Source organism: Muntiacus reevesi, chromosome X (assembly GCF_963930625.1).
Source record: "Muntiacus reevesi chromosome X, mMunRee1.1, whole genome shotgun sequence".
Lineage (NCBI taxonomy): Eukaryota > Metazoa > Chordata > Mammalia > Artiodactyla > Cervidae > Muntiacus > Muntiacus reevesi.
Genome location: NC_089271.1, coordinates 65,419,903 through 65,435,366, shown reverse-complemented (window position 1 = coordinate 65,435,366; position 15,464 = coordinate 65,419,903). Strand labels below are relative to the sequence as shown.

Here is a 15,464-nt window from a genome sequence, read left to right as displayed (position 1 = left end):
AATCCTACCACCCCACTGACACTGTTGGTTGTTTTCCTGACCATTGCTTCATTGCCCATATTTATACATGGTTGGAAACATAGTGAGTATTTAATTTTCTGCTCTTCATGCCCTTTGCAACTTGGCATCATATTTATGCAACTTTGTACCCAATGTTTTTTTATTTAATATTTTTGTGAACATTTTCCCATGAATAAAAGTTTTTGAAATCAGGATTGTTTTTTTTAGTGTTAAGGTACTGAAGGATGCTTTCTGACCATGGACATTTAAATTGCTTTCCATTTTTCATTATTACAAACAATTCTGCTCAAAACATTCTTGAACACAGACTTTTGCTTTCTGGGGATCCCCTGGTTGCCTAGTGGTTAGGATTCCAGCCTTTCACTGCTGTGGCCTGGGTTCCATCCCTGGTCGGGAACTGAGATCCTGCAAGCTACATGGTAACATGTGCTTTTTAACTTTTCTACACACTTATTGAATATGTTTCTAGAGACCACTCTATGCGTACAGACTGTCCTGTAAAAAGTCATCATCTTTTATTGGTCCTCAATTTACTCCTGTCATAAGGCTCAGATAGCCCTTGGTTCTGGAAAATGGGATTCTGAAGACAAACCTGCATTTTCCTCTTCTTCCCTGCCTGTGTTTATAGACCTCCTTCATCCCCTCACAGCCTGGTTTTTAAATTAATCACTCATCAAGTATTATTGGACCTGAAGTATGTAAACTGAGGCAGGACTAGGAGACCTGAAGTATGTAAGCTGTGGCAGGACAAGGAGGCAAAAGGAAAAGAATCAGAAGGTACAGCATTTGTGGACAACTTACTACATAGCAGGCATCAACTTAAGCTTTTCCGTTGATCCTTGCAACAAGCCCTCATACTGCTGCTGCTGCCAAGTCACTTCAGTCGTGTCCGACTGTGCAACCCCATAGATGGCAGCCCACCAGGCTCCCCCCGTCCCTGGGATTCTCCAGGCAAGAACACTGGAGTGGGTTGCCATTTTCTTTTCCAATGCATGAAAGTGAAAAGTGAAAATGAAGTTGCTCAGTCGTGTCCAACTCTTGGTGAGCCCATGGACTGCAGCCTACCAGGCTCCTTCGTCCATGGGATTTTCCAGGCAAGAGTACTGGAGTGCGGTGCCATTGCCTTCTCTGAGCCGTCATAGTTGCTACCATTATAATCCCCATTTAACAGATGAGGAAAACTAAGGCCTGAGGAATGAAGCTTGTAAAGTAATTAGCCTCCAACTAATAAAAATAAATGGAAAAAATTTAAAAAAAAGAATGAAGTTATTGGTCTTCATTACAGAGTTAGTAAATAGCAGAGCAGGGATTTAAACCCAGGTGGACTGGCCCCTGAACCTGTACTCTTGACCACATTTTAGATGTCCCTTTACCTTGCCAAACAGCAAGGTGCAAGGGTGAAGGTGAGGATTCTGCAGTTAGCTTAACCTGGATTCAAATGCCTGGCCTCCAGGCTGTGTGAACTTGGGCAAATCTCTGGGACTCCTTCTCACCTTTGGTAAACCCTACCTCACAGGGCGTGGGAATTAAATGAGATAATGGATGGGAACAGGCCAGGTCCAATGCTGGCGCACAGAAAGTTCTTGCTGGGTGATTATCCCTGTCCTCTCCTCCGCATGCGAGCTCGCAGTCTAGTTGCCAAGTTGAAGATAAGAGTTCAGCGGAGAGCTCTGAGCTCGGCTGGAGACGACTGGGAAGTCAGTGATCCAGGGCACATTTGCAGAGAAATGCAAATGTCTCCTTTGCTCTCTCCCGGCCTCTGCAACTAACCTCCCCTTCCAGCTACCCCCCAAAGGAAAGGGGTGGCTTTTGTGCTCCAAAGCTGAGTGCTCCAAACCCTTCTCTATCCTGCTCCCCAGGAGGTAGACAGCGGAGATGACAGGAAGTCACCAGTGGGGAGACACTTTCTGGCATGTGGGCATAGAGAAATGTGGCGGAGGGCGCTCCTTTTTCTGCCCTTCAATGGTCCGGATGGGGGAGGGGGCTGGCTGTTGAGCAACTGCTCCGGAGACACTCCAGAAGCCGAGATGAACATATGCCTCTTTCTAACAATTGACCTGGGAGCCATCCAATAGATGGAGGGCGGATCCAGAACCTCCCGGATCCGGAGCCTGCCACGAAGACGCTGCCGCGGTTTCCAGACTCGCTCCCGAGCAGGAACTGAGGTGAAGGGTAGGTCAGAGGTCCAAATTAGCAAAACACAATTCGAAAGCCCGGGGTCGCTTACGTCAGGCAAAGACCAAGATAGCTTGAGGGTGTATTTCACAAGCAAACTTCATAGGGTTTTAGGGTCCCGACAGATGCCGCCTTTTATCAGAAGGAAGCTGGGCGCGACCTAAGATCTTTGTGCAATGCGAGAAAGTGAGAAGATGGTGTGTGGGATGCGGTTGTTACTGGGGTTTGAGTTGACTCCGGGTGAGGGGAAGGGAGACGGGCAAGGTAGCTTTGGGGGCTGGGGAATGAGTTTACCTGGCGTCCAGAGCACTCGCCCCAGCTTCCTCCAGGCGCCAAAGAAGGGCCTTGATCTGTCCCTCTGTTTGCTCCCCATCTTTACGTCAGTAAGCCGGTCAGTCCATCAACAAACAGAACTTTGTTCAAAGAGCAAATGCAGGGCACTTTGGGGTACTGTAGAAAAAAAGAATAAGAAAGAAAAGCAAAGGAAAAGACCTTTAGGTCTTCAAATCCAATTAAGAAGACAGAACACATACATAGTGAAAACGACTTCATGACATTCCCTCCCCCCTTTTTTCTTAACATCAGGACTTTTAAAAAGGAGCATGTTTTATAAACACTGTAAATGGAGTAGTTGTTGCTGAAAGGGGCCAAAAAAGCCCGGGGCGGGGGGTAGTTCAGTTAGAAGGGTAACAATCCTGGTAGCCTTCCTGTAAGAGGCAAGAGAAGCACGAACTAAAATGAAGGAGAAGACTGGAACCTCTTAAACGAAAAGATTTGTAAGAAAACATCCCAACCCAAGAAAAATGTGCTCCTAATAGAAAATGTTATTCTTTTTACTTGGGAATGATTATATAATGATCATAAAGTAACCTGGCATACTGGGAAGGCAAGAGGAATCCCTGCGAGCCCCCAGGCAAGCTCTTCCTACTTTGTGATCTTTTCTGGGCCTTTTGGCTGTGCCTTGTGAGCTGTACCTGGCCCCACAATCCTTGACCCATCGCCACGAAGCAACCTGCCAGCCTCCTTCAGCCTACAGGAGAGAATCCCTTGAAACTGATCCCAGCTCAAATCTTCGAGGAAAATAAATCACTGCTGCCGGCCAGCTTCCATGAAGCTCTGTCTGGAATCTGGCGACTTTAAGGGGAAAAGGACCCCTCAGCCTCAGCCCTTCAACCAGGGAGATGGTGCAGCCCAAAGCAGGCAGACAGGCTCCTAGAAAGCGCTGCACAAAACCCAAATTGTGCCCCTTGGGCCCCGTCCCGTGTGTGTCCCCTTCCCCCGGGTCATTTCCTGAACCCATAACTCTCCTTTCAAACCCCCTGAAGCCCGCTCTGACCACCCTCTAGATATAGGTCAGAAAACAGATACTAACAGCTCTCCCTCGCCTCAGCGAAATTACTAAGTGGAATTTATTGGGCAAGTCCATGCAGGGCGGTGGGGAGAGATTGTGCCCGGGGCCCGGGCCCCTTCCTGCGTTAGAAACGCAGGCGTCGGCCGGGGGCTCGGGGCTCGGGGCGACCACGCCTGGGCCCGCCAGTTGCACCCCGGGAGCCGTGACCGATCGCCGGCGCCAGCGGACCCACGGGGCCGCTCGGACTCCGTTCCCCAGCCGGCCCTTCGCTTTCACACGATCCGCTGTGACTGCACCAGCTCGAGCGCCTTTAAAGGGCCACACACGCCAGCCGCCGCTATAAAATGGTCCCAGCGGCATAGCTGCAGAAGGGGCACCGCTGAGCTGCCGAGAGGAGGCTCGCTCCGCCCGGCTGCCCGCCCACAGACAGCCGGCGAGGGATAGTTTCTGGCGAGGGGGATAAAAGGGCTGAAGAAGGCGCAGCACCCGCTCTGGCCCTTGGGTGAGTATCCAGTTCAGATTTTGCCACCAACTCGCCCACGAGCCAGGACATGTGCTAATAATGCCCTGAGCCGGTTATAAAGACGTGGAAATTGGGGGGAGAGAGAAAAGGGGGGGAAAGGGTCTGTCCTTCCTGGGATTCCTAGCCGAGGCCAGCCGGCTGCCGTGTGCGTGTGCGTCAGGGCTCTCCGGGCAGCAATGGGGGCTTGAGAGCCGGTTCCCTCGCGCCGGGAAGGGAGCGCGGTGGCCGCCACCGCCCCGGAGTCAGGCGCCGAAGCTGCGGGCGGGCAGGCGGGCGGGCACGGGCGCTGGCTGGGGCTGCTTGGCGCGGCACGGTGCGGTGCGGCGGCGGCGCGGCGCGGCGGTGCGGGCTTTTCCCAGGCGCCCCGGGGTCGGGTGGCACTGAGCGCGACCGGCTCGCGGCGGCGGTGGCGGCGTGCGTGCTAGGGGCCGGGGGCTCCGCCGCTGCGCCCGCGGCTCACCGGGCTCCGCGCTTCCCTCTCTCCAGGGCAGGCGGCTTCGCGGAGGTAAGCCGGGCCGCCCGGCAGGGCGCTGGGCTGGGCGGCGGGGCCGGGGACTCCAGCTGAGGGGGCGCGGGGAGCGAGCGGGGGCCGGGCTGGCAGTGGGGCTCTGGGGGACTTATTTTCTGTTTGGAAGCTGCTCTGCTGGGAGCGGAGGGGCCGCCACCCGCCCGCCCTCCAGCCAGCGTGCCGGTTCGCTCGCTAGCGCGCCCGTCTGCCGGCCCGCCGGGCCGAGCGCCCGCTTCTCCCCGGGAGACAGCAGCACCTTTTCTCCCCGCGCCCGCGCTTTCTCCAGCTTGGCTTCCACCGACTTTGCTAATCGCCCGGACCGCATCTGGACGCTCCGGCTCTAGGGCTGCACAAAGCTCAGGTTTCCTTCAGGGGCTGAAGGCGAGAGGGGCTTTTCGGGCCGAGTTCAGCGGAATTGGGGGATGGAAGTTAGCAAATTCGGGCAACTTGCCTTTTCTGCCCAGTCGACCTATGCTCTCCCCCACACTCACGCCTCCACACTCACACGCCCCCACACGCACACGCCCCCACACGCACACACCCCTCTGCCTATAAATGCCAGTGGCTGGGCTGGGCCGCTCACGGAGTCCCAGACAGCGAGCTCAGGACTTGGAGGAAGACAGATCTGGCTGCGAATCCCGGCTCGCCACTTTCTAGCGCTGTGACCTTGGGCAAGTTACCGAACCTCTCTCACTCTTCTCGTAGCTGAGTGATAGCACTGACCACAGGCGACTTGGCTCGGGGGTAGGCTCAGCCCGCGGCCGCGTCGGGTGCTCAGCCGGCGCTCATGTGTTGGGGAGGCGCGGGAGCGGCGGCAGCCCGCACCGCCGGAGTGCATCCCCGCGCGCGGCAGCACTGCGGGGCCCCAAACTCGCCACCGAGGCCGAGACCCCGCCAGTCCATCCTGTCTCCACTATCCGTTCCTGATACGGCACTCGCGGGAACTGACGCTCGGGGTCCTGGTGGCCCGGGTGCTCGCGCCCCACAGTGCAGGGATGCTCCCGGCCGCCCTCAGCTCCCGCGGCTCCACCTGGGAAGTGGCGAGGAGGGCGGCCAAGCTGTCCGCAAACAACGGGCCTTTAGTTTTCAGGTGGTGAAATTGACTAGCCTGGTTAGATCGCATCCAAATCAAGTCGCAGTAGTTTGGATTTTTAAATTTCTCCTGAGTGAGAAAATAGCAATCGAGATGGAGCCATCCGGTTGGTGCCATTTTAACTTTTGGTCCCCCAACAGGTCAAAGACGCGGCCCCCTCTACCTGCCTCTCGCCCTATCTCTTCTTCCTCTCCCTTTCCCATCCCCATCTAGGCGGGAGGGGGCTTCTGGCCCACGGGAAACTCTGACGAAGAGCGGGCGGCGGGACCGGGAACTGGTGGCCGGGCCAGCGAGGCACCGGCGGCGAGAAGGCACTTGTTGCTCTGGGTTGCCCAGCCGCCTCTCGCAGCCGTTTCGCAGTGGTCAGCTCGCGGCTTGGAGAGTGAGCTGGGACGTCTCCTCGCTGCCAAGTTTTGTCTTCGAATGGGCTGGGTGGCTGAGGGGAGACAGAAAGCCGGGGAAGCAAGGGTAAGGATTCCGATCGAAATGCGGTTGCCTCTTCAAACGGATTCAACAATACTTACTGAGCACCTACCGAGCGTAGACCCAGGTCTCGAGGGTCAGGGCTGGTGGAGGGGAAGGCGGCGATGGGAGGCGACAGATCTGAATGGAAACAGCGTCCAGCCTAAGGGAGTGCAACAGCCTGAAGGGGGAGACGTGGTAAAATGGTCTTCCCCAGGAACATACTTTTTTTTCTCGTTCTCTCTCTGTTTTTCTTCTTTCTCCCCCCACCCCCCTTTCTGTTTCCTTTTGTTTTTGCTGCTGTGTTTTTTTCCCCCCCTTATGTATGGTTCAGGTAACGGGTAGCATAAAGAAAGAAGAAAAGCTGGATAGAAACAAGAAAAGACGGACAGCCACCCCCGACCCAGACATTTTTCTTAGGACATGAAAATTGCTTGATACTGAAGGTGCAGGGCTCTTGAAGAAGACATGAATTAGATTCCTTGTCTTGTAGTCACTGGCTTGAAATATTTTCGGGTTGCCTCACAGAAGAAACAGGGCTCCAATCAAGCAGTGGTGATGGGCCCAGCAACTGATTGTTTTCTCATGTTTCTCCCCCTTCTTCCTTTTTCTATTTTTCTTGCCTCTCTTCCCTACCAGTAAGTGGTACAAAGATGAGAGAGGTAGTAAGTGGCCACTTTCTAGAAGTGTCTGAGCAGATTCTTAATGACCACCGAGGGGAGGGAAGTGTCACAGAGAACTCTAGCCTTGTTGGAAAGATCCTGAAGATTCTTTGGGCCAAGAGGTATTTATAAATGTAAAATTTTACATCTCTAATTCATCATGAAGGCTAGAATATATGGGACTTTAAAAAAAAGCTTCTTGGAAAATAACTTGAGTTTTTAGAGATTTTTTAAAAATATTTTCTGGCTTGGGGAGATTCTTTTCCCCTCATCATCTCCTTATCTTATTCCTTTGGCATTTTACCTAGGGGATAATTTCTTCAGAAGCCATTTGAATCATTCTAGGTATGATATCTTGGCCAGTGGTCACATGAGGCATGTGGGCACAGGAGTGCTAGATCCTACTCCCAGAGCCACTGCCACCTGATGGGAAATCCATGGAACCTCTGTGCTTCAGTTTCCCTCTGGGAAGAATTATATCCACCTGCCACTACAAATGAGTGTGGCTGGGCTCAGAGCAGGTGTTCTGGGAAAGCCAAGTGCCACCAGGGCTGTCTTGGAGGGGACTTGCAGTGTGGAGGAACTTGAGACATCCCTAGCTGCTCTCTGGCTGCTTCAGAACCCCCAGACTACCGTGATCAGCCCGGTTCTCTCACACAAAACCATGCCTAAGGCAGAACTTTGGACCTCATGATATTTGCTTTGGGGACCTATTCTTTCTCTGGGTGGTAGCCTCCAGCTTTTTAGTCGTCCTCACCCTGACTTCTTCCCACTTTCTCCCAGTTCCAGTGGAGATAACAGCTCTCTGGCCTGAGTGCCAGTGGCCAGTTGAGACAGTGTGCTACATACTCAGGGACATTGTTGTCCTTGGAATCAGAAAGAGTGCCCCCTGCACTGGTGGCACTGACATCACTTGCATGAGGAAACAGTCAAGTGTGTCCTCTCTTGGCAATGTGGGTAACTGGCTGTCCGGGCAGCACCTGGCCAAATCAAGCACCTTTCCCACCTCAGGCAAAAGTTCCAGCAGAGATCCTCTGCTCAGGTAGTCTCTGGTCTTAGCTGTAACCCATCACCATCCTTGCCTTGTAGCTGTGTGGAATGGCCCAGCTTCAGGCTTTGCTAGTACTTTCTTGGTCAATAAAGCCTTTGCCCTTATTACCACTTCTCCTTCACATACAGCACAACAGCTCCAGTTGGCAGCATCACCTCCCACCAATTTATCCAACTTCTGCCAAGACTCTGAAATGCCAACTATGTCGAGGCCTGCACTTGATGTCAAGGGTGGCACCTCACCTGTGAAGGAGGTAACTTTTGCCATTTTACAGATGGAGGCACTGGAAGTGGGAAAGGTGATGTGGTCTGGGGCCACGTGGTAGGCCCTCCTGGCTGTGGTGTCTGGTGTCCTATAGTAGACTGGAGACAGCAGAGCTTTCTCGGGGGAGAATGAAAGTGGCTTCTTCCAAAATATGGTCACTTGGAACCCACTTAGGGGTATTGAAAGATGGCAGAGAGAGAAGCAGTATCACTCCATTGTCTCAATGGATTAAAGCCAGACTGAGAAGAAGGGAAAAATGAGACCCCTTTTGTAGAATGGTGAGCTGATGGTAGAGTTGAGAGAAGGAGATGAAAGCAGTGAACTCCTTTAGGATGGTGGGTGTCCAGCATGAAGACTTAGACCTGAACACAGTGCTTGGAGCCACAGTGGCAAAAGAATACTTGAGCCCAACTTGAACTAAGAAAGGAGCCTACCTTTCTAGGGGGCCTGCTTGCTACCTGCCCACCACTAGCCCCCGATGAAACACTTTTGAGGCCTGATGAATGGTGAGGAACAAAATGTAGAGCAGGGGTACTATGCTGTGCCTTTCTCTGTCTTCTAGAATGCCAACCCAGAGATGAACTCTCTTGCCTACTCTAACCTGGGGGTGAAAGATCGCAAAGCGGTGGCCATCCTGCACTACCCCGGGGTAGCCTCGAATGGAACCAAGGCCAGTGGGGCTCCCACTAGTTCCTCGGGATCTCCATCTCCAATAAGTTCTCCTACTGCCACCCCTCCCACTAAACCCCCACCCTTCAACCTGCACCCCGCCCCTCACCTGCTGGCCAGTATGCAGCTGCAGAAACTAAATAGCCAGTACCATGGGATGGCCGCTGCCACTCCGGGCCAACCCGGAGAGGCAGAGCCCCTGCCAAACTGGGGCTTTGGGGCTCAGGCGGGAGGGGCGGGATCACTCTCTCCTTCTGCTGGTGCCCAGAGCCCTGCCATCATCGATTCAGACCCTGTGGATGAAGAGGTGCTGATGTCACTGGTGGTGGAACTGGGACTGGACCGAGCCAATGAGCTTCCGGAGCTGTGGCTGGGGCAGAATGAGTTTGACTTCACGGCAGACTTTCCATCTGGCAGCTGATGCCAATTGTTCCTAAAGATGGAGGAATAAAGCCACCAATTCTGTTGTAAATAAAAATAAAAGTTACTTACAAAGAGACGGGCCTACTGGAGGTGTTCTTCATTGAGGTCTAAATGGGTGTGGCACAGTCCAATGTTCTTTTAACAATTATGAGACCCATGATGAGGTTGTCAGTGGATAGCTGGGAGGGTGGGTGGATGGGAAAAAGGGAAAGACTGGGAGACTGGGGGTGTGGTGGGGGATGCTACTCACTGAATTCCTACTTCAGGAGCCCAAGTACCTAGTCTCAGTGCCCCAAGACCACAGGAACACTGTCCTATTCAAGGTTGATGACAGGGGCTGGTTGGGAGCATTCTTGGAAAAAAGACTGATCCAGACCCTTCTACAGCCTCCTCACCTTGTACATCCAAGCCTAGAAGGTTGCCCTAGCCACATGGCACATGCTTCACCAACTCAAGAGCCACCCCACTCACTCTCTAACCCCCATCCAGTTAATGCATTAAGGTCACTCCTTTGCCTTTTTGCCCAAGGCAGTAGGTATGACCCAAGAAGGAGCATATGACCTGGGAGCTCAGATTTCTCTTGAAAATTGCAAAAGCTACAGACCATTAAACTGAGATTCTAGATGACTTGAAGTCCCTCAGACAGTTGCACAACTCCCACTTCCATGCCTGGGACACTCTGAGCAGGTCTAAATGTCCCCTAATTCTCGCCTCCCTGGCCCACACTGTATGGGGACAGTTTGTTTCTGTGGGCTGGCTTCATCATCTTAGAGACACAGATCAGGGCTGGGCTCAGTAAGGTCAACCTTTGAGGATATATCTGTTGCCCTTAGGTTAACTGCTGAGGAGGCAGTGACTTTAGAAGAATTCCAAGTGACAAAACTGGAGCATTGAACTGGATCCCAGCCTTGAGCTGCGGGGGAGGGGAGGGCGGGCTGTGGCACTGGTGTGCAATCCAGCCCTGTCCTCATATTGACACAAGAGTCTAGAGACTCCTCTACCCACATTTCAGCCTCCCGGAGACATTCTTCCATGGACATTGTGAAAACTAATCAGCTTTTTAGGACTAGCATGGGGCCCATCCCTTAGCAAGTGCTTTCGAAGGAGCACACCAAGAGAAGCAAGGCATTGGATTCAGCATTCCCTGAGCATCTGCTCTGGGTCAGGCACTCTGCTAAGCACTAGGAGCATAAGTTAAAGTTAGTACATTTGAAGGGGTCCCCCATCTAGATGGAGAAAGGCATCAACAAGTTACATGAAACAGTATTTCCTATAACACAGGGGAGCGTCCTATTCGATCCCAGAACAGGAAACAGCTTCATCTGCCTGGGAAGTCTGGGGAAGGTTTCCTAGTATTGAGCTAGTTCATTTGTTTGTTTTTATATCTCACAAGTAATAAATACATGATCCAATCTCTTTGTGAAAAGTAGAAACTCTATAGATAAGGCCAAAATACCCTTTGACCAGCTCTCTCCCTCAATCCTGTTTGCCTCTTGCCCTCCACAGAGGTAGCAACTGCTTATCTGTTTGTGGTGTATCTTCGATGGCCTTGCTCTATGTCTTTACACAGAGACTTTACCCACAGAAACACTTGGGTTTAAAAACAAGGCCAGAGTCAACCAAGGAAAAAATGAGTGAGGGGAAAAGCTGTTATGTAAGTGCATGTTTATGAAACATGCACTTATGTGCAGTTATGTAGCTGCACATGCTACAAAACAAGAGTTCAGCAAGCAGGGTCACAGGGCCAGAGCAGGTGTGTGAGCAGGCAGGGCTCAAAGGACCTTCTAGGCCAAGCTGGGAGTGTAATTTTCCCCTTGGTACCACCATCCCTGTGGTTTGTTGAGTCTCTCTGGAAATTTGCAAGAAAGCAAAGACTTAACCAACTTTGATTTTTAGAATGATCCCGCTGAAGGTGGATGGCTGGATTCATTTAAGGCTGTGAACAGGGAAACATGGGATCCTAGGAGTCAGGGTAGGGGGCAGGATGAGAGTGTGGGGTGGTAATTGTTTATTGCTGGAGAAGGAGCATGATGGAATGTGTGTGTGTGTGCACTAAGTCGCTTCAGTCATGTCCAACTCTTTGCAACCCTATGGACCATATCCAACCAGGCTCCTCTGTCCATGGGGGTGGGGGAGGGGACATCAAAGAGTACAGTCGGGGGAGGGCAGGGAAGACTCTACCCCTGCCCTGCCATTTCATGTTTAGGCCTCTCACAACAAGACCAGGCACATTCATCTCTCTCTCCAGGAGATTCCAGAGCCAACACAAGGTCTCACCCTGGGCCATGCCCTGGGGGGGCTAGAAAACGAGGCTCCCAGATGCACACAGGTAAAACAATATTACCTATCCACAAGGAGCTTGTAGCCTGGGAGCAGATGGGGATGTGTAAGCAAGAGTGCTCCTAGAGTCCAGGAGCTGAGCTGCTCCCTGGGGACAAATAAGGGTGATTGTGTTCCTATTCTTAATGAACTCACAGTCCAGTGGCAGAGGCGGGCATGGCCTCAAAGGGTGAACTGTATTTCCATAAGGCATCAATTCTGGTAGGGGAATAAGGGGAGGGCATGGCCTCCAGGCACAAGGAACAATTAGTTCAGTTCAGTTCAGTTGCTCAGTCGTGTCCGACTCTTTGCAGCCCAATGGACTACACCTGCCAGGCTTCCCTGTCCATCACCAACTCCCAGAGCTTACTCAAACTCATGTCCATTGAGTTGGTGATGCCATCCAACCATCTCATCCTCTGTTGTCCCCTTCTCCTTCCACCTTCGATCTTTCCCAGCATCAGGGTCTTTTCCAATGAGTCAGTTCTTTGCATCAGGTGACCAAAGTATTGGAACTTCAGCATCAGTCCTTCCAATGAATATTCAGGACTGATTTCCTTTAGGATGGACTGGTTGGATCTCCTTGCTGTCCAAGGGACTCTCAAAAGTCTTCTCCAACACCGCAGTTCAAAAGCATCAATTCTTCAGCACTCAGCTTTCTTTATAGTCCAACTTTCACATCCGTATATGACTACTGGAAAAACCATAGCTTTGAGTAGATGAACCTTTGTTGGCAAAGTAATGTCTCTGCCTTTTAATATGTTGTCTAGGTTGGCCATAACTTTTCTTCCAAGGAGCAATCGTCTTTTAATTTCATGGCTGTAGTCACCATCTGCAGTGATTTTGGAGACCCCAAAAATAAAGTCTGTCACTGTTTCCATTGTTTCCCCATCTATTTGCCATGAACTGATGGGACCAGATGCCATGATCTTAGTTTTCTGAATGCTGAGTTTTAAGCCAACTTTTTCACTCTCCTCTTTCACTTTCATCAAGAGGCTTTTTAGTTCTTCTTTGCTTTCTGCCATAAGTGTGGTGTCATCTGCATATCAGAGGTTATTGCTATTTCTCCCAGCAATCTTGTTTCCAGCTTGTGCTTCATCCAGTCCTGCATTTCTCATGATAGACTCTGCAAATAAGTTAAATAAACAGAGTGACAATATATGGCTTTGACGTACTCCTTTCCCAATTTGGAACCAGTCTGTTGTTCCATGTCCAGTTCTAACTGTTGCTATTTAACCTGCATACAGATTTCTCAAGGGACAATTAGAGCTCAGATTAAAAGATAAAATCAGAACATGGTGAAAACCAGAACCAAATGTTAGGAATCCCATGGCCTTTTCAGTAAAGTTCATCAGCTTGACTTCCTTGAAGGGCAGAGGACTGAGAGAAGGTAAGTTGGAATCAGACCTTGTAGTCATTTCTACTTTATTCCACAGGTGAGGGAAATGTCATTCTACAAACATGGACTGAGCACCTACTGTGTACCAGCCACACACAAAACATTGGGAAATAGGCAATGAACTCATTGCCCTTGCTTGAAGTTTAGCAAGGAGATCAACAACAGTCAAATAATTTTGCAGATCATTAAAACCAACAATTATGAGAAGTGACACAAGAAAAGGTATAGGTGCTATGAAAGAGTATAATGAGAGACTTAATTTCTTTTTTTTAATTTTTATTGAAATATAATTGACTTATAATCTGTTAATTTCAGTTGTACAGCAAAGTAATTCAGTAATATATATTTCAGATTCTTTTCCTCTATAAGGTTATTACAAGATACTGAGTAGAATTTCTGTGCCATATTGTAGGTTTTTGTTGGTTATCCATTTTACACATAGTAGTGTGTATATGTTAATCCCAAACTCCTAATTTATAGCATCTGGTCCCATCACCTCATGGGAAATAGATGGGGAGACAGTGGAAACAGTGTCAGACTTTATTTTTGGGGGCTCCAAAATCACTGCAGATGGTGAATGCAGCCATGAAATTAAAAGACGCTTACTCCTTGGAAGGAAAGTTATGACTAACCTAGATAGCATATTAAAAAGCATATTAAAAATACATGACATTACTTTGTCAACAAAGGTCCATCTGGTCAAGGCTATGGCTTTTCCAGTGGTCATGTATGGATGTGAGAGTTGGACTGTGAAGAAAACTGAGCGCCAAAAAATTGATGCTTTTGAACTGTGGTGTTGGAGAAGACTCTTGAGACTCCCTTGGACTGCAAGGAGATCCAACCAGTCCATCCTAAAGAAGATCAGTCCTGGGTGTTCATTGGAAGGACTGATGCTGAAGCTGAAACTCCAATACTTTGGCCACCTCATGCGAAGAGTTGACTCATTGGAAAAGACTCTGATGCTTGGAGGGATTGGGGTCAGGAGAAGGGGACGAGAGGATGAGATGGCTGGATGGCATCACCGACTCGATGGGCATGAGTTTGAGTAAACTCCGAGAGTTGGTGATGGACAGGGAAGCCTGGCGTGCTGCGATTCATGGGGTCGCAAGAGTCAGACATGACTGAGCAACTGGATTGAACTGAACTGAATTTATTCCTGCCCCTCTTTCCCCTTTGTTAATCATGTTTGTTTTCAACAGTCTGTGGGTCTCTTTCTGTTTTGTAAATAAGTTCATTTGCATCATTTTTTTTTCAGATTTCACATATGAGTGATACCATATGATATTTGTCTTTATCTGTTTGACTTACTTCACTTAGTATAGTAAATTCTAGGTCCATCCATGTTGCTGCAAATGGGGAACTTAATTTCAACTGCAGTATCCAAGAGGGCTTCTGAAGGTTTTGAATAAAGGAGTGTTGTCAAAGCATGCGTGAGGAAAATGAAAGTTACATGACAGATTGAAATTATGATGATGCTAGAAAGCTGTTACAATGATCCAAACAAAAAAGTAACAGACAGGAAATTAGTCTATGATGAAAAGTAGCATTTCAATGGGGAGTTGTTGTTCAATGAGTATAGAGCTTCACTTTCATTAAGATAAAAAATGTTCTAGAAATATGTTGCACAACATTGTAATAACACTACTGATCTGCACACTTAAAAATGGTTAAGATGGAAAATCCCTGGTGGTCCAGACTTAGCATTTTCGCTGCTGTGGACCCAGATTCAATCCTGGGAGCTAAGGGAAGTATATCCCACAAGTTGCATGGTGCAGCCAAAAAAAGGGGGAGGGTTAAGATGGTCAATCTTTCTGTGTTTCTTACCACAATTTTTAAGTTAGTGTTTCAAAGTAGAGAGAAAATGAGAAAACAGTCAATAAATTCTTTGGGACAACTGGATATACTATCTCATACTTAACACCACAATGAATTCCAGATAGACCAAAGATTTAAAAAACTAAAAAATGAAACCATAAAAATACTAGAAGAAAATATGAAGGGATTTAAAAAGAAAATTTGATATGAAGAGACTTTTCCAAGAATGACACAAAACCCTACATCGTAAAAAAAAAAAGGACATAGCAAAAAAATAAGAAACATTAAAAGGTAAATCAAAATGTAAACAATAAACCTGAGAAAATTCTGCAATTCATAATGAAAATGAAAACTCTTACAAATCAAAGCATCAAAAACCACCAATTCAACATAAAAATGAGCAAATAATAGCAAATAATATCACCATGAAATATGGGAAAAAATTAAAATGACTTTAAAACTTACCAAAAGATGTTCAAATCCACTCATACTAAAAGAAATGTATTTTAAAACTACACTAGGGGACTTCTGGTTCCAGAGCAAGATGATGCAGTCTTACCTTTCTGTGTTCCTCTTCTTCAAATAGAACTACAGACCCTAGAAACTATTCTACAGTCAATGATGAAAGGACTCTTAAAGCAGGAAAGCAGGCTAGGAACTTCAGGACTTGAGGAATGACATAGTGAGTTTCCCATTTTCTTTTTAATCTTTCATAGACCTCTAGCTAGG

The 15,464-nt window shown here is 49.2% G+C and overlaps 2 protein-coding genes across 5 annotated transcripts in view; one reads left to right on the top strand and one right to left on the bottom strand.

Annotated features, from left to right (window-relative positions):
* The window catches only part of PIN4 (peptidylprolyl cis/trans isomerase, NIMA-interacting 4), a 1,195,450-nt gene that overhangs the window by 1,071,775 nt on the left and 108,211 nt on the right, over positions 1–15,464 (bottom strand). The window lies entirely within an intron of this gene.
* Positions 3,652–9,261, top strand: CITED1 (Cbp/p300 interacting transactivator with Glu/Asp rich carboxy-terminal domain 1). Of its 3 annotated transcripts, XM_065915681.1 has the most exons (4): positions 4,212–4,215; positions 4,557–4,575; positions 7,975–8,099; positions 8,673–9,261. In XM_065915681.1, exons 3-4 carry the CDS (start codon positions 8,040–8,042, stop codon positions 9,198–9,200), a joined length of 588 nt encoding a protein of 195 aa, XP_065771753.1. In that variant the 5' UTR covers positions 4,212–4,215; positions 4,557–4,575; positions 7,975–8,039; the 3' UTR covers positions 9,201–9,261. The 3 variants fall into 3 exon arrangements, with proteins under 3 accessions (XP_065771754.1, XP_065771753.1, XP_065771752.1); XM_065915682.1 differs by lacking the exons at positions 4,212–4,215; positions 4,557–4,575 and adding an exon at positions 3,652–4,049; XM_065915680.1 differs by lacking the exons at positions 4,212–4,215; positions 4,557–4,575 and adding an exon at positions 4,709–5,249.